Source organism: Microcaecilia unicolor, chromosome 3, assembly GCF_901765095.1.
Source record: "Microcaecilia unicolor chromosome 3, aMicUni1.1, whole genome shotgun sequence".
Classification (NCBI taxonomy): Eukaryota; Metazoa; Chordata; class Amphibia; order Gymnophiona; family Siphonopidae; genus Microcaecilia; species Microcaecilia unicolor.
In genome coordinates, this window is record NC_044033.1 from 55,362,489 (window position 1) to 55,381,390 (window position 18,902).

The 18,902-nt window shown below is 45.9% G+C and overlaps 1 protein-coding gene across 1 annotated transcript in view; it reads left to right on the plus strand.

Annotated features, from left to right (window-relative positions):
* Positions 1-18,902, plus strand: part of MEMO1 (mediator of cell motility 1) — a 178,324-nt gene that overhangs the window by 65,579 nt on the left and 93,843 nt on the right. The window contains exon 5 of the mRNA XM_030195949.1: positions 3,361-3,472. Coding sequence (XP_030051809.1) covers positions 3,361-3,472 — 112 coding nt within the window. The remainder of the gene's footprint in view (positions 1-3,360; positions 3,473-18,902) is intronic.

Below are 18,902 nucleotides of genomic sequence, written 5' to 3' on the forward strand. Positions count from 1 at the left end.
TTATCCATTGAGCCAATATCAGATATGGAAGTCAAAGATGCTTTTCTCCTACTTTTATAGCTTATAGTTTATTGAAACTTGCTTAACCGCACTAGCTACCAAGACATTACAGAGTGGTGTACAATCTAAAAATATGAAAAGGAAAGGAACTCCATTAATAAACAGTACGTCAGGCTCAGTCTCTGGCTGTCTTCAAGTCTAGGCTTAAAGCCCACCTCTTTGCTACTGCTTTCGACTCCTAACCATGACTCTCTTACTCAACACCCTCACATCACCCCTATCACTGCAATTTCCCCACCCCTAGCTGTCTGTTCGTCTGTCCAATTTAGATTGTAAGCTCTGTTGAGCAGGGACTGTCTTTTCATGTTGATTTGTACAGCGCTGCGTAAGTCTAGTAGCACTATAGAAATGTTTAATAGTAGTAGTAGTAAACAGGACAGCACTCGCACAAAGAGGATAGAGACAGAAGAAAGACCCAAGCATAGAATGGTTTCTGCTGATGTATGTAAGTCTCAAAATGCCTGCCCAAAAAGCCAGGCCTTCAGTTTGGCCTTAAAATTTTGAAAGGATAATTCAAAACATAGTGACAGTGGCAGGTTGGTCCAGACATGGGGTGAAAGGAAGAAAAATGCACAATGTCTAGTTGTTGCATTTGACCATGGAGAAATCTAAACGCATCTTCCAAAGACAAATGTCTTCCACATGAAAAAGAAACCAAATAGCCTCCCAGTTCCATAGGCTGCCCTTGATTTTATGCGGCTAGTTGGCCCTGGAAGATGTCCTGTGCCTGATGTGATGCTGCAGTTGGGCTCTCGGGCCTTTGAAGTCCTTCTGGCAAACAAGTGAGGCTTCTGCCAACTCCCGGAACTGAACATAGTTATAACACAATTGAAACTCCTATGAAGCATCTTTCCTTTAACATACCTTTTCTAATCTCAATTAATTGGCTTTAAAGAGTCTGTGAGCTTCAGGCACTCATATTTCATCTGCCTTATTTCAAAGTTTTTTTTCCAAACAAAATAGCACTTAGTGTTCATAAATTTCTTACAAAGATAGTATCTTTTTATTTTAACCAATCCATAAATTCACCATCTTTTTTTTAATCCTGAACCACATTTCTTTTCTAAGAGAAAAAGCTGTTTGTATCCTAGATGGCAAGAGAGTTTTCATATTTTATCTTAAACTGATGGCAACCCACAGTAAATTTCTATTGCTTTTTATAAATCATGATTGAAATTGGTTGGGAATTGCCATTGTGAAAGATTGCTAGATAGTTATTGAACTGCATTCATTTATGTTATATACAGATGGAGTTACTATTCAGTATAAAGTCAAGGCCATGGTGATTTATAGTCTATTTAATGGGCTTTTCCATACAAGACATTGGCAGAGCTGCCACTAAGGCCTCATTGCACTCTTTCACATCACATTATTGTCTGGATCATGCGTTTAGAAGAGACCATGACATCAACTTTTTCAGAACTATCAACTGAATCAAGTTGCTCAGAGCTTGGAATAATGGTGCTATGTGCAGAATTGCTAATCTGCAAATACTTTTTTAAAGGCATGGACATTCGCTTTTGCAGTCCTCAGAATAACCTACTTGTGTGTCTGATCCATCCTGCTTGTCAATGGAAGAAGCACATTTCTTAACTGTAACTAGTGTTCTCCATACCACCCCATCCTCCCTAACCATCCTATTCCAGACTCTTTACTTCTAAGCACACCCATTCTGTTTTTGTTTTTCAATTTTATATTTATTGAATTTACAATATATAACCAAGAATAAACCTTGTAAAGAAAAGCTGAGGTCCAGTTTTTTTTTGTACCTGTGTTGAGGATTTATTCTTTGACTTCAGACCTGACAAATAATTTAGTGGTTAGGGTGGTGGACTTTGGTCCTGGGGAACTGAGGAACTGAGTTCGATTCCCGGCACAGGCAGCTCCTTGTGACTCTGGGCAAGTCACTTAACCCTCCATTGCCCGCCGCATTGAGCCTGCCATGAGTGGGAAAGTGCGGGGTACAAATGTAACAAAAATAAAAATAAAATGACTCTCTGTGTGCTTACAGTGAATTAAGGTACCATCAGAATGATTTATGAAATCTGTTTCATTGAATATAGTCAAAAAATAGGCTTCAAAATAGAAAATGTAAAGTTACTTTAAAAAATACAGAACATAAAGTGTATCTATTCCTTGTAGAATAGTTGGGTAGTTATTAGGGTGTGGTAAAAGTCAAGCTTTTATTGCAGCTTAGTTCACTGCAGGCTAGTCACTTCCATGCTGCCTTACTGCAGGTTGGTTACACTCTCTCAGTACATGAATAACACAGCTGCTTGGGAGCATTGGGCTACTAATTCTCAGCCCTGTGCTCATGGGCCACATTTTAAAGAGACTCTGCACAAAGCCATAATCTCCCTCTTCCCCCAAAGCCACCCTGCAAACACATCCTTTTTACATTACATTACAGCATTGGTTCTTGTATTCTGCAACTACCCGAAAGGTTTAGTGCAGATCGTAAAGAAGAAAAGCAGGCAAACCCTGCGAGTGAGCAATACAAGATCAAGGTATAAAGCTATTCCATATAGCAGTATAATATAAAACCAAAAAATCTTGATTGTTAAGCTAAAAAGTTCTTTAAAAGAAATGTTTTAAAAAATTTCCTGAACTCAACGTAATTTTGAATACTTCTTAAATATTTAATGGAATTGAATTCCAGATAACAGGTGCTTGATATAAAAGACTAGCAGTAAAAGTGGTCTTATTCTTTAACCGACTGGTGTAGTGAAGTTGAAAATTGTCACGAAGACCTCTATTTTTAATAGTAGTCTGGACTTAGACAAATAGGCTGGGGCTGTCCTGTGGAAAATGTTAAAAACCATCACTTCCTTCCCTCTTTGAAGAGCCCTCCCTTTCTAACCTTCCTGGGCCTACCTTAGAAGTCCCTGGGGCCTAGGGAATATGGGGCAGAAATATCTCCATTGCTCCTGCCTCTTCTCGTGCCAGGTTCAAAATGGTGGTGGCGACCCTAGTGGTAGACTTACAGTACTAGTTACTAGGGTTCAAAATGTTACTGGCTACCCTAGCACTACTCTCACAGTACTACTGCTAAGGTTCAAACTGATACATAAAGGTTTCTTGCCCTTATATGACAGTTTGACCCTTAGTGGTAGTACTGTGAGACTACTGTTAGGGTCATTGGTGCCATTTTGAAGTAACATTTAACCACATCTGACTCCTAAAGAGCACATCTTGTCAGTTAATATCTTTTGTTTTATTATGCCAAGTTTGCAAGAAGGTACATTGTAGTGTACCATTTGAATTATTATATTTTAATATTATTGTTTGCAATATTTTCAGTGTATGCAGAACTATGGAAGACTGGAATGTTTGAGCGCATGTCACTGCCAACAGATGAAGATGAGCACAGTATTGAAATGCACTTGCCTTACACTGCTAAAGCCATGGAAAGGTACAGTGCTTTTTAAATGTGCTGCACGAAGTTCCCTAAAGTTATGTTTATTGCTTTAGTAGTAATAAAAGAGAAATCCCACCAAAATGGTGAGAAAGGGATCCTCAGATTTGGAGCACAGGTCAAATACTGTCATCTAAGTTCAACGTACCTCCGTATTGTCAGTCATTGGACCCTTTTAACAGTGACAGGTAACTGGTCTGACACCAAATGTGCATCTATTCAAATTAAATATGGCATTCTAAAAATTGTGTTCATAACACTGTCCCTTTCTTTCAATCCCATGTTAACATAAATGTAAGACTGCTGTTGAAACAGGGTCTCACTAATGCCACCACAGCTGAGCTATGTTGGAAGGGCCCCTTTCACACTATTTTGGTGCAAGTTTTCTTTATTTATATTTTGTTTTCCTGCCTAAGGTTGTTAATTTTTGTTCTCAGAATGGAACCTTGACTAGCTTGAACGAGAAAAGCCTAGAAAATCTTTCTGCTTATGAACAGTTGGCACAGTAGTCATGTGCCCCAGAGCTTGTTCAATTGTCTTTTTCCACAGAGTGATATGGGTGCATTAAGCAAAAGCGTTGGTTGAGAGAGTTGCTCAGTTAAATAATTTTTCTTTTGTTTTGAAGATGCATGATCTTAATTTAGCTGGCACTGTATTTATCTTGATGGCTGATGAGAAAACCAGAGGGTTTAAGTGAAATATCATTTGCTGTATAAAAATGTCTCATTCAATGTATGTACTGCCTAGACCTCAAACATTTTGTTATAATATGGGGCTCATTTTCAAAGCACTTAGCCTTACAAAGTTCCATAGTAACCTATGGAACTTTGTACAGCTAAGTGCTTTGAAAACACGCCTATGTCTCCTAAAGCCATTAAACAGACTGTTACATAAGACATGTTTCAACCTATTCTAAGCTGAACAACACTGAAAACTGGCTTGGAACCCTTCTACTTCAAAATTGTTCAAGTCAACTCTTTTGGTTGACAGACTGTTAAAATGAAAGATAAAGTCCTTCTTTTTGAAGCTGAATGTGAGGCAGGAGGAAGGTACCTTAAAATTTAGCCACTGTGCATTAATTTTTATTGCTATATGATTAGAATAAATCATAACAAAATACAACACAAAATGAATTAGTTATGAACTTATTTTTTGTTGTAAACTGTTTTTTGACTTGAGTTTCATGCAGTGAGATCAAATTCAAGAGTGAGAGCTATCAAAATCTAGTCCTAAACTCGTGTCAAGGCTTTGGTATCAAATTATCCCATTTTTATCATCCACAGGAAATGGCAATAAGAAAATAAAAGTACGCTTGCCTAATGGGCCTAGGCAGGAGATAAGTATCTTTGTCAAGTGCCTCCATATTAATGTCATTATTTCTGAAACTACCAGTTTCCTCAACTGTAAATATATTGTATAGCCTTTAGTTATACAGAAGAACATACTGTCCTCTTTTCCACCCCAGTCGGAGGCAGTACATGAAAAAGATTTAGATCAGTTGTTCTCAGACTTGTCCTGGAGGACTCATCCAGCAGGGTTTTTAGGTTATTCGTCATTAATATACATGAGATAAATTAGCATACAGTAGAGGCACCATGACTAAAGAAGAGTTACAGGAGTTAAGTGATGTGAAATTGTCAATAACGGACAGTAAGATGTAGAGGAATAGCCTAATGATTAGATCAGCAGGCTGAGAACCAGGGAGCCTGGTTCAAATATCACTGCAGCCCACTCTCCATTGCTTTTGGTGCAAACTTAGATTGTGAGCCCTCCAGGGACAGAAGAATACCTACTGAAACTGAATGTGCATCACTTTAATAGCTTTCGGGCAAGAAGGCAGTATAAAAGATGTGCCTACTTTTTCTAGGTGTAGATAACAAAAAGAATACCTATATATAATATTAAAAAATTTCTAAGATGTGTGGGAGGATAATGTAACATGGGCTGCACATAGTCTAGTGCCCCTGAGGAGTCTGATTTGACATCTAACCACAAGACTGCATTGTCGAAGTCAACAGATTCTAAAGCCTCAAAGTTAATTTCATACTAATGATTGCTTAACTTTGAGGAAGACTGCCGCCGCCTCCTCTGTAGAATGGGAATCATGGCGCAACAGGCTGAAACATATTTGCTTTTCTCAGGCTGCCCTGCATAAGGCACAATCTGGCAAGAATAAGGGCCTTTGCTGAGCAGTGGATGCATACTTCAAGGCCTTTACAGCCTATTGGTCCTAGAAGATTCTTTAGGGCTGAAGAAGTAGGTTCATCTGTGCAGTTACCAAAAGGCCCCTTGATGTCCAAGACATAGCTGCATGCATGCTCGCTCTTTGGTACCTGAAGCATCAAAACTGTGACTTTGAAGCCATGAATTACCATGAAGTATAGACACTCAACATGGAACTCCACAAAAGTCGTCACTCTTATGGTAATTGGAATGTGAGTACTACTGAGATTGGGGAGTGATTTGGGGGTCACATATCCAGACCTCAAGCACCTGCTTTGTCTTAGGTCAAATCTATTTTCTCTGCCAATAGGAACATTTTGCCTCTTGAGGATCTCTTTTTCTAGCATTCATCAGGAAAATTCCCAAAGCTATGTCTACTGAATTTCAGTAGAAACCTGAAACCGGAATACCCCCTGTTGGTGTATCTGAGATACCTTAATGTTCCCAAGCAAACTTGGATGATTTCTATTCAGAAATTCTTAGGCCTACAAATTCCCCTCCGCATTGCCCTCTGAGTAAAAGAGTACATCTGAAGTATAATATGTAACCAGCTTTCAGCTTTGAAAGCCAGAATTGGCACACTAATCTGTAGTCATGGAGTCTGCTTTTTGAAGATCCAGAAAAACGAGGTAATATGCTTTGGTTCCCTGAGCATGGATCTCTTTGCCATAACCTTCTTTCTGAATTCTGTTGCCTGCATAGATTTCAGCTTTTTGTGGGTACAATATCTTCACTCAATTATTGAGAAACTACAAGACTATGACTGAAAACAAACTGGATGAATTTTAGAATGTGGTATGGTTTGCTTAGCATATGACAGTTTGATACCTCAATAGGGGTTCTGCCCTTTCCATCAGAGTTTGGAAAAATAGCTGAGCTTCATGCTTTGTGCCTCAGAGAGGTTATGCATCAGTGGTTATTTGCTCCTTTTGTCAGAGAAAACCTTTGGGACCAAGGTGAGAAACCCAAGATCTTATTAAAATCACCGCTCCATTCTGCAGACTTTTTTTCAGCAGTACCTTGCTCTCTTTGCATCGTGGTACTCCCATACCTCTTTGGACTGTTTGGTTCTGTGCATCATCAAGGGTTACAGGCTGCATGTTCTCAGTGTTTCCCCAGATGGTGCCCGCTCAGAATGTGGTTGTCAGAAATTGATGACTGAATAAACCATTGCTCACCTACTGTACTCATTTTGGTTTCCTTGTTTGTCTTGGTTCCTCCACACCATGACATCTTTTGGTCACCTTTTTTGTATTTGCCTCTTGTTTTAATCAAGAATGGCATTATGTCCTACAACTCCAGAAAACTCATAGGCAAGCGATTTTTTTTTTTCCTGTGAAACCATAAAAGTTGCATTGCCTCAATTGAGGGTTCCCCATATCAGGAGAGAAAAGTGTCTGTAGTAAGGCCAACCTGATGACATGGCACACTGACAGCCACCCTCGGAGGAACTCTCTCAGTTCAGCAACCAAACACCGTGCCAAAAGACTGAGAACACTAGGATTGACTGGGACTGCTTTATGTGGAATTTTGTACTGGCAAGACCTGGTCAGTTGAAGTTACAGCTGAACATTTTGAGGAAGCCTCATGTCGAAAGGTTGAGAGCAGGCCAAAAATTGTGCTATCCTACCACAAGACTTTCGGATTGAAACAGAATTTGATTAACTGTCTGCAAGGAGGAACCGGGAATAAACTTTTCAGTAATTCACTATGAGCTAAGTATACTCTAGCCACTGGACTGCTACAGTTAGCAATTAGTTGCATAGAGATATAATTATCCCATGATATACCATGGACTTACCATATAATGTCACCTCTGCCAAGTACTTGATGAAAGTCCTCAGGTTGAGAGCAGGCCAAAAATTGTGCTATCCTACCACAAGACTTACGAAGCATGTGTGTTCTTGGTATGTCATTACATGTATATAGGTTTCTTTGAGATCTAGAGAACAGAGCCAGTCCCCTTGTTGCTTGTTCTGAATGAGCTGGGAATTTTTGTAAGCACAAGCACCAAGCACTGAATTGTTCCTGATCCATGCATTTCTGCTGTATGCACATAGTTTCATTCTGACTCACCTGAGTTTGTGCCCCTGATGCATGCATCTGCTGAAACATGGTTGCTTCAGGTGTTGTCTCAATAAACCATTGCTCTTCTGCCATACTGGTTTCTGCTTCCTTATTTGTCCTGGTTTCTCCCCACAGTGACATCTTTTGGTCACCATAATGCTAGCCTTGTCAGCTTTCTGGGACCTGTTCTCCAACAAAATTTTTCTTCTGAAAACATAAAAGGTGTCAATGTTTTTTTGCATCAACAAATAAGGGGGTAGTCTTTCTCAAGAAGGTCAATGCAATTAATTATGCTAGGCTTTATGCATAGTTTTAGCTTGGTTTTTGCGCACAATTTTGTGCGCTGTCATGGTACCCTGTGTAAAAATGAGTTTATGAACTAAATGTGTACAAAACCTTGGGTAGACAGCGGTGCATAGCTCTTTTAAATCCCATGGTAATGAAAGTATTAGCTACTCAATGCAGATATAGAGAAGAGTGCAATAGACCAGATTGGCAAGTACAGCATTTTCTAATCTCAGGACTTTATTGCAAAGTATGAAAAGGAGTAACAGGTTGCCTTATTCTTCTGTAGTAGTGATAGAGGATTTCACGCCTGGTTTTTCTCTTTACTGTAAGCATACAGGACCCACAAGATTTTTCTGACTTCCTTGAAGGGGAGGGGAAAGACAGGGAAGAGACGCTATAGAGTTGAGGAGTAGCCCAATGGTTAGTTCAGCAGCCTGAGATCCAGGGTAACGGGGTTCAATTCCCACTGTAGCTGCTTGTGACACTGGGCAAGTTTCCCTCTGTTGCCCCAGGTACAAAATAACTACCTATATATAATATGTAAACCGCTTTGATTGTAACTACAGAAAGGTGGTTTCCATTATGTTTGTTCCCACTATTCCAGGACAAGTGGGTATTTATGTCCATCAGCAGGTGGAGATAGAAGATACTGAGCTGCTAGCAGGGAGCTATGTAGTGGTGCTCAGTTCTGTATTCTCTATCTCCAAGCAGGTGGATGGACAGACTTTCTCTGGTTCTGAGGCCTTGCTCCTAGTCCAGTTGGTCAACTGGTTTCTAGTTGAGCATAGTGGGCAGACATACCTGGTGGTGCTTGGGTCCCTATCGTGCTTTTCCCCCTGGAGTGTTCTGCGTTCTTATAGGAGCCTGCTCAGCAACCAGTCTGCTTCAGAAGATAAGGAACAGTGCAGGCAGCAAAGTGAGTTTGGCGGGCCGGTGGTGCTGTGCCCTGCCATGACAGGGGGGTGGCTGTGTCCCCTGGGAGCATGGACCCAGGGTAGTGTGTTCTCTGCTGTGCTTTGAGCCTCAGGACGTCCTTGGGAACAATTTGTGTCTGTGGTCACAAAAAAAAAAAAGCTTTGTGGTTGAGTTGTGCTGCGCTCCGGTTAAAAAAAAAAAATGAATGAAAGACAAGCGAGTGTGTAGCGCGGTGCGCCACATGCTTTCCCACACTGCGACAATCTTCATTCATGGCAGCCCCTGCTGGGAGTGCGAGGAGCTGCCCATCTTGCAGCAGGCAGGGTTCTCCTCGTGCTGCTGCATGGTATGCAGTCCGGTTCCTGAGTGGAGGGATTGAGTTGGGGTTCACGCACACAGAGCGCCCTAGTCACAGCAATGCATTTCTTGCAGCTGTCGTCCCCAGAGCAGCGTGTCGGCGCTTCGCCTCAGAGGGAGGTGGGAATGGCAGCCATTTTGTTCTCTGCCAGCGCGAGGGCCTGTGCAGACAGCTGTAGCAGTAGGGATCTCTTCGGGGAGGGGGGGGGGCCCTGAGTAAAAGCCTACCCTTCTGGGCTTGTTCTCTTGCTCTGCCAGATTTTGGGTTGGTGCAAGTAGTCCCTTCTCCAGTGGCCCTAGCATCTCCTGGGGTTCAGGGGATGGGGTTTTTCCTGCCGGCTCCCAGGAGTTTGCAGCGGATAACACGTGGAGTCTTCGTTTTGTTTTGCTGCAGTTGGGCTGCTCTATGGGGTCTCCTCTGTCACAGCCCTTGGTGGAGGGTGAGCTCCCTCTGGGGGAGGGGGATGACCCTCGGGTGCTCGGTCTGTTTCAGCAGGGGGGGGGGGAGTTTGACTCCCTGTTTTTGGTGGCGCTAGCAGCGCTTCCCATACTACTACTACTACACATTTCCAGAGCGCTACTAGGGTTACGCAGCGCTGTACAGTTTAACATAGAAGGACAGTCCCTGCTCGAAGGAGCTTACAATCTAAAGGGCGAAATGTCAAGTTGGGGCAGTCAAGATTTCATGAATAGAGGTGTAGTGGTTAGGTGCCGAAGGTGACATTGAAAAGGTGGGCTTTGAGCAAGGATTTGGAGGAGAGTCGGGTGGCTAGCCTTGCGTAGGTCCTCAGGGGCTTGTCCAAGGTGTTCCCCATGTAATGGTCATTTGGAGCTTGTTTACCACAATGTACAGTGCACTTGACTCAGGTCTGCAGGTTGGGAGAACCATGGCCCACTTCTTTTCTCTAGTGCAGGGAGAAGGAGAAGCTCTGTTCCCTACATTGGACTCACTGTCTGCAGTCACCTTGAATTTTCCCTTCCTGGTTGCTGGCAGCATTGCCTCGCGGAATCTGCTAGATGGGAAGCTGAATCAGACCTTGTAGTCCGTCTTGGAGGTGTTTGCATTAGGAGCTAAAGGCTTCTATTGGTAGCCCTTTGTCTTTCCCATTGCAGGCTGTCTTGGGTCGAGGGCTGCAGCATGGGCCTGTTTGCAGTGGCAGCAGCAGTCTGTTTCCCTGGGCAGTCCCTGGGCTGCCTGGTTGGAGGCACGTTTTGCCTGTCTGGTGGACGCTGTGTATGACATTCTTCGGGCTTAGGCCTAGGGTATGTCTTTGTTATTCACCACAAGCTGTCAGTTCTGCCTGTGGCCGTAGGCGGTGGTTGCCACCTCCAAGGCCTGCGTGGTCAGGTTTCCACTTTGGGGCACCTTTCTCTTTGTGTACACCTTCAGCGATTTGGTTCAGGAGCTCGGTGAGTCGGGCTGCAGCGTTTGCCAGGGGACGTTCCTCGTTCTTGGACCGCCCTGTGGGCTTGGCAAGTGCGTAGTTTCGTGTCAGCACTAAGGGTAGGCCTGGTCCTCAGAATTTTGGCTAGAGGGCTCGGTTTCGAGCCTGGCATTCTCCCTTCCGGGAGACTGGGAACCAGGAACCAGCAGGGCACGCGGGGTGAGTGGCTGCTGTCTCCCAGCCAACCCGGGTGGCCTGGCTGGCTGGCCCATCTGGGCCGACATGGAGCCGCTTTCGGGCATTTTGGGATGTGTGGACTACCTTCTCCTCAGCTTAGGTGCTGGATTTTCAGAGTACTGGCGTCTGGCTGGCATTCTCCCCTCTGGTAGCCCCTCTCTTCTTGCAGTCTCCTTGTCAGAGGGGGCCTCTGTCTGCTGTGACAAGGCTACAGCCCAGATGTACGAAATGAAGCAGCAAAACCCCAAACTACATCTCCCAGAATGCATTTCCAGTCCCAGCAGGGGGAGCCCAGGGGATAGGCAAGCTGGCCATATACCGTCTGACCACAAGAGGGAGGGAGAAGGAAGAAGCCCAGTTCCCCTGGACCCGGAATCAGTATATCATGCCGCCCACCTGTAATAGGGAAGGGTGGGGTGAGAAGCAGGAGGAGGATTGGATGGATTGGGTGGAAGAGGGAGTTAATCAGGCTGAGCAGGGAGAAGAAAGCAGAATGGAATGGGAGCTGGAGAGCCCTGAGGAAGGCAGCACCTGAAGATGAAAATCTATGTTGTTTGAAAGTTATTTTGATTTAAAACCTGCTTTAAGAAAGAAGCCTGTTTTCTTTTGGTCAGACCTATTTGTGGGGGGGAACCTTGACTGTGGGGGGAGGTGGCTGGAAGAGTTACAAGCCTGGTTCCCCAAGCTGCACCCTGATTATTGTGGAAAGACTATGTTGAAACTGAAAACCTTGTTTGGGCAGGAGGGGGAAATCCTGCTTGGAGGCAAGCACTGATTTTGCTACTGACTTTGAAAAGGAGGGATTTTCAAAGGGACTATTGCAGCCCTTCAAGAAAGGGCAGGGACTTTGTGTTGCTGGCTTGTACCCTAAGAGAGGCAGAACAGCCCTGCCTGGGGAAGCCCTAACCCAGGGCTCTGGACTGAAGTGGTTGTCATTAACTTGGAAACAAATAAAGGAATATTTGAAAGTATCCACTGGTGGCAATTTGTGGAGATCTGCTATTCGTGGGGAGGAGACTTCCTTCCCCCCACATACTGGAACAGCGGGCCCGTTTACACTGCTCAGAGTGGAAGAGCAGTGGAGGTGCTGCTATCCTTTTGGGCCATTGTTCCTGTCCTTCCTGCCAAGTGCTGTTTGGGTCGGTACTCCATCCTTTATGGGGTTCCCAGGAAGACTGGAACAGTGCAACCCATTCTGGATCTCAAGGGATCCACAGGTATCCATTTTCGGATGGCGGCCCTGAGGTCTCTGGTAGCCTCCGTTTAGGAGAGAAAGTTTCTCTCCACTCTTGATCTTATGGAGGCATACTTCTCTTTCCTGCTACGGGCTATCTTGGCAGTTCATTCCTATTCTAGACCCTGCCAGTTGGTTCCGTCGGACCCGAGGACCCTTTTTGAGGTCATGATCATAGTGGCGGTTTTTCTGCAGAGACACAGGTTTTTGTGTTCTTCTGTACCTGGATGACTCCGGGTCTCTTCTTGCCTAGCCTGAGTAGAGACCCCTTCAGCGCTGGTTCACCCCCAGTTTTTTTGTCTGGTTTAGGTGTTTAATTTCAACAGGAGCAGGCTGGTGCCAGCGCGCCAACTTTTATTCCCGATGGACTTGTGCTTCTTCAGAGGGATAGTGCTTTAAGTTAGCTTCCAAGTTTCTTGCTTCTTTGTCACCAGCCACAGCCCTGGTATTTCGTGCAGGTCCTTAGATCTATGACAGCGGCCATGGAAGGGGTTCCTTCTTCTCTCATGCGGCTGCTTTAGGGGGCCCTGCTCAGCCGCTGGCCTCATGTTTCAGAGGGTGGCGGCATCTGGCTCTTTTGCTCTCAGTGCATGAGGGGGTTGCTGCTTCCCCAGTTGTTGACCCTGGGAAGGTCCTCCTCGAGCCTGCTTTGGGAGGTGGTGTCTGTGGATACCAGCTTCTCAGGCTGGGGAGTGCCCTTTGCTGGGGTTCCTTGGTGCAGGGCTCTTGGCCTCCAAGGAGGGCATTGGCCCTCAATCCTCTGGAGCTGCGTGCGGTGAGCCGACCTCTGGAGGTCTTTGCCCCACTGTTGGGAATGTCTCCGTCTGGGCCTTTCGGTCTTGCCTGTGGCGGTTGCCTTTTTTCACCTCACAGGGGGGGACTCCTAGAAGTCTGCTGGCAGGGGAGTTTATGGTGACCAAAAGATGTCACTGTGGGGAGAAACCAGGACAAATAAGGAAGCAGAAACCAGTATGGCAGAAGAGCAATGGTTTATTGAGACAACGCCTGAAGCAACCATGTTTCAGCAGATGCATGCATCAGGGGCACCAACTCAGGTGAGTCAGAATGAAACTATGTGCATACAGCAGAAATGCATGGATCAGGAACAATTCAGTGCTTGGTGCTTGTGCTTACAAAAATTCCCAGCTCATTCAGAACAAGCAACAAGGGGACTGGCTCTGTTCTCTAGATCTCAAAGAAACCTATATACATGTAATGACATACCAAGAACACACATGCTTCGTAAGTCTTGTGGTAGGATAGCACAATTTTTGGCCTGCTCTCAACCTGAGGACTTTCATCAAGTACTTGGCAGAGGTGACATTATATGGTAAGTCCATGGTATATCATGGGATAATTATATCTCTATGCAACTAATTGCTAACTGTAGCAGTCCAGTGGCTAGAGTATACTTAGCTCATAGTGAATTACTGAAAAGTTTATTCCCGGTTCCTCCTTGCAGACAGTTAATCAAATTCTGTTTCAATCCGAAAGTAAAAATAAAGGGGGGGGGGTCCCCTGAATCAAGGAATTTCGACATGAGGCTTCCTCAAAATGTTCAGCTGTAACTTCAACTGACCAGGTCTTGCCAGTACAAAATTCCACATAAGGCAGTCCCAGTCAATCCTAAAGATTAGTGTTCTCAGTCTTTTGGCACGGGGCAGTGAGACTTCGGCGGCTGGTTTGCGGGGTCCCTCAATATGGAGACAGACTTGCACAGTTGGTACGCTCTTGTTTCCAGCAGAGGGAGCAGTTGGTCAAGCCATTTTCAGTTGGTGGCCTAGTCATTTTGCTCTGATAGTTTGTATCCAGCATATTCTGTTTGGTGCTACGTGATCAGTGAGTTGACAACACATATACAAGTAGGACTCTTTGTTTTGCATTCATTACTTGGTGTATTTATTGACCCCTGATGCAGACGCTTTTTAGCGTCGAAACACGGCCTGTGTCGGGTCGTTATCTCTGATATAATAAAGACTGTTGGACTCACGTCTCCAGTGGTGAATCGTCTGTTAGTCTCTACTTTTGCCTTCTGTGGGCCTAGTCCTATGTCTAGGTTCCTCGGTGTTTCAGCCACCGCCGGGCATAGGACTCTAGGGATCTATTCACCCTGCGACTGTTGTGTCTGAGCGCGAGACCTCCGTATGCCTTTCCCCATGCTGATTTTAGGCCAGCTGTGGGGGAGAGTGGCAGAACTTTGGGGCAGGGTGATCCTGGTCTCCAGCCTGGCCATGGCTTCCATGGTATGCAGATCTCGTGAGGCTCCTGGTTGGGGACCCATTATGATTCCCTCAGTGTTGAGGTCTTTCTGTAGGCCCTAGTGGCTATGGAGGTTCCCTCCTCCCTTTCCTTTGGTCCTGCAGCCTGGCCTTGGAGAGGGCTCAGCTGAGGAAGAAAGGTTATTCACTTTCAGTGGTGGCTTCCCTGCTTCGGGCCGGGAAGCACTAATCCTCACCGGCGTCTGCCAGCGTGTGTTTCTAAGTCTGGCGTGCTGTGAGGCTTTGGGTCGCCGTTGCGTCATCTCTGGGCCACTTTCGGGCTTTTTGGCAGGAGGGAAATTCATGGGGCTAGTGCTGTAGGTCCAGCGGGTGTCCTGGCTTGCTTTCAGGGCTGCTTGCAGGAGTCTTCGTTAGCTGCTCCTTCTGGACTGAGTCTTTTTCTGATCCTTCGAGTTCTTCAGCACTCCCCGTTTGAGCCTGTTGATAGGTGGCCCTCGTTCTATGGCACCATGGCTTAGTTGGCTAAAGCACCTGTCTAGTTCTCTCTTTGGCCACGGTGTTCTTTGAGGTGTTTCGGTCAACCTGTTGCTTCTCGCAACTTCAGTTTCTTTCTCTCTTGGAAGGTCCCTTTATCCGTTTTTCAGAGGCAGGGGTCTCACTTGGGGCAGTACCATGCTTCTTGCCTTAGTGTTTGTTGGTCTTTCTTTTTACGTAGTCAGTGGTCTGTTTTTTGGAAGCTTCTGGTCTTAACGGCATTCTTGCATGTTCCCGATGTTTTTTGCCATTTGTTTGGTCCTATTGGGCTGTTTGGTAAACAGCAGGGGGGGGGGTCTCATGTTGCCCATGGCTTTTTTTGCCCAGTGGGAGAAGGTGGCTGTGGTCTCAGCCTGTATCCTGGGAGGCGCTTCTCAGGTTGAAGGCTCTCTCTCCTGTGGCTACGTCTTGGGTGGAGGCTTCGTTGTCTTCTCTGATGGCTATCTGTAGGTCAGCGGCGTATGCTTCGCTGCATACCTTCAGTAAGTATGGTAGAATGTCTGGTGCTGCTCAGGCAGCAGCTACATTTGGGGTGTTGTTCTGCATATGGCAGATTCGGCTTCCCACCCTCATAAGGATAGCTTTTGAACATCCCACTTGGCCTGGAATTGTGAGAATGAATGTAATGGAAGTGAAATTAGGTCTTACCTGATAATTTTCTTTCCATTAGTTCTTCACACTATTCCAGGAGCCCTCCCATGGTGCGACGCCTTTGTTGGTGGCTCTGTGTACTGTCTTTGTATCCTGTTTTCCAGGGGCCTTATGTTTGAATGGTTCTTGGGGCTGGATATGTTGATTGCTGACCATGCTCCTGATTGGGTGTGTTTGCTTGAGGACGGATACTGAGGAGCTGAGCTGCTAGTGGGGAGCTATGTAGTGGTGCTCAGTTCTGTATTCTCTATCTCCACCTGCTGGTCGATGGACTTAACTACCCACTTGTCCTGGAATAGTGTGAAGAACTAATGGAAAGAAAATTATCAGGTAAGACCTAATTTCTTCATATCAAATCCCCATTCCTTTTCCCTATAGATATACATATGCATACACATACACACAACACACACAAGTTATGTATAGTCTACGAAAGTAGCTCACAGCCACAGAAATTCACTTTCTCAGCTGTTTATCTGCCACGGTTTTCGTTTAGTTGTGCTCTTTGGTGGACGATTCTTGCTCCGGTTTGTAGGTCCGTCGACAGTCCCCGCCTCCCTCTTGCACAGTGCATATGGCAGGAGTGGCTAGTCGGGACCTTGCTGCTACCACCAGTCTTTGGGGGGGGGGGGGGGGGGGGATGTCCACTGGCTTCTTGATGGTTAGTCTCTTTCCTCCGGGGCTGAGTCACACGTGTGGGGTTCAGCAAGTGCGCATGTAAAAAAAAACAAAACAAAACCCCACAATGGTTGCCTAGAGGGTGAGATGGCGGCTCAGTTCTCGTGCTTTTCCAGCTGGTTCCTCTGTTTGTTTTGGGCTCTGTGTGACCCTTTGATCGTACGGTGGCAGTTCCAGGCTTTGTTGGCAGTGGGTGTCACCTTCTTTCAAGGCAGTTGCCTTTGTTTTTTTCTGGCAAGCTCCTGCCTCCAGGGTGATCCTTCTCTGGGCTGCTGTAGGGCCTCAGGAAAGGGGGGATGGAACCTTTCAGTAGCCACCACTCGTTGCCCTTCTGGCTTGATTTCTGGGAGCCGTACAGCTGTTTTCTTTGGGGCCGTGTCTCTAGAACAGCCTGTGTGGGGCCTGGCACGATGTGGATCATTCTGATCCACCGCTTCATGGCTTGTGTGTTCTGCCTGCCTACCAGCTTCTTTTGCTTTCTGCCCTTTGGTTTTTGCCTCGGGGCACCTCTGTGGGCTTCCTTTTGTAGTCTTCGTTGGTTGTTTTTTTAATTTTTTATTTTTTTACAGTATTCTTCTCTGCTGGGTCTTGGCTCCTATAGTTACTTTGCCTTCCATCTGGTCGGCTATGCTTGGTGCTTACTTCTCCTTGTCTCCCTTTCATGGTGGATTCCTTGTGGGCCATGTTTTCTTCTGGATGTGTTCGGTGGTCTCTGGGTGAGAGGCTTGTTTCTTTTTCTGCGGTCTTCTGTCAAAATTCCTCCTATATAGGCACTTTTAGTGGTCTTGCCTGCTGCCTGCAAGTCTCTTCTTCCCCGCAGCATTCAGCTCAGTTGGTCACTGGGGACTCTGTTCCATTTTTTGAAGCTACCTCCTTTTCTGCCTGGTGGGCAGGGTTCTCTTTTAGAAGTGGACATAGAGGGGCATAATCGAATGCGAACGCCCATCTCTATGGGCGTCTATGTCCGAGAACGGGTACGTGAAGGGGCGGGACAGACCGTATTTTTGAAAAAAATGGGCGCCTATCTTTTTTTTCGATAATATGGTTTTGTGCCCGGCAAATTCATCGGATTTGTGTGGATTTGAGCTGGGTGGTTTCGTTTTTCAGCGATAATGGAAACCGAAGGCGCCCAGCTCAGAAACGAACAAATTCAAGGCATTGGGTCATGGGAGGGGCCAGGATTCGAGGTGCACTGGTCCCGCTCACATGCCAGGACACCAACTGGGCACCCTAGGGGGCACTTGTAACAATTAAAAAAATAAAATACCTCCCAAGTCCATAGCTCCCATCCCTTGGGTGCTGAGCCCCCCCAAAATCCACTGCCCACAACTCTACACCATTACCATAGCCCTTATGGCTGAAGGGGGGCACCTACATGTGGGTACAGTGGGTTTTGGGGGCGGTTTGGAGGGCTCCCATTTACCACCACAAGTGTAACAGGTAGGGAGGGGATGGGCCTGGGTCCTGGGTGAAGTCCACTGCACCCACTAACAACTGCTCCAGGGACCTGCATACTGCTGTGATGAAGCTGGGTATGGCATTTGAGGCGGGCATATAGGCTGGAAAAAAAAGTTCTTACAGTTGGTTTTTTTTTATGGTGGGAGGGGGTTAGTGACCACTGGGGGAGTCAGGGGTGGTCATCCCCGATTCCCTCCGGTGGTCATCTGGTCATTTAGGGCACTTTTTTGGGACTTGTTTGTGGAAAAAAAAGGATCCAAACAAAATGACCCAAATTTGCGCTAAAATTGCCTTTCTTTTTTCGATTATCGGCCAAAGGCGCCCATCTCTCCTCGGCCGATAAACACGCCCCAGTCCCGCCTTCACCACGCCTCCGACACCCCCCCGTCAACTTTGCCCATTGCCGCGACAGATTGCAGTTGAAGACGCCCAAAATCGGCTTTTGATTATACCGATTTGGGCGCCTTTGCGAGATGGGTGCCCATCTCCCGATTTGGGTCAAAATATGGGCGCCCATCACTTTCGAAAATAAGGCTGATAGTGTCTTACTTTCATGATCGCATCTTCAGTGGGTCCTGTTGGGAGAGACTGGATTTCCTGGCTACACCTCCTCTGTGTTGTGGGTCGGTTCTACTTCAGGCAGGACTCCAGCTTTGGCTGTGGAGCTTGGTGCCAGCTCGGGTGGCTAGGCAGCCGTTTCCCTTTGGCTGTATAGCTTATATACAGCTTTGGCTGTCTGACTTGGACCCGGTCCCGCCTAACTCCGGCTCCGGCTGTGGACCCTTGTTTCAGCTCTGGCATTGGTTGTTGAGCCTAGCCAGCTCTACCTGTGGGGCCTGACTTGTGTTCTGGTTGAAGCCAAGCTCTGGATCTGCCTACATGGCAATTCCCAGCTCCACCATGGAGCCTAACTGGTGATGGCTGTGAACCTGGCTTTGGCTCTGGGTACAGAGTCTAGTGCCAGCTCTGGCTGTGGGACATCCTATTTCTTTTGCTTTGGTGGTTTTTTGGTTAACTGTTTTTCAGCCACAGAACTGAGGGATTGATTTCATTCAGAAGGTATTTATCATCTCTATGTTGGACTTTGAATGAGGTGGCTAACTTTATTGTATTTCATGTATTGGGATTTTTTTGTCTTTTCATATAGCGTTTCAGTATCCCGACTTGAGCGGGATTTTTAT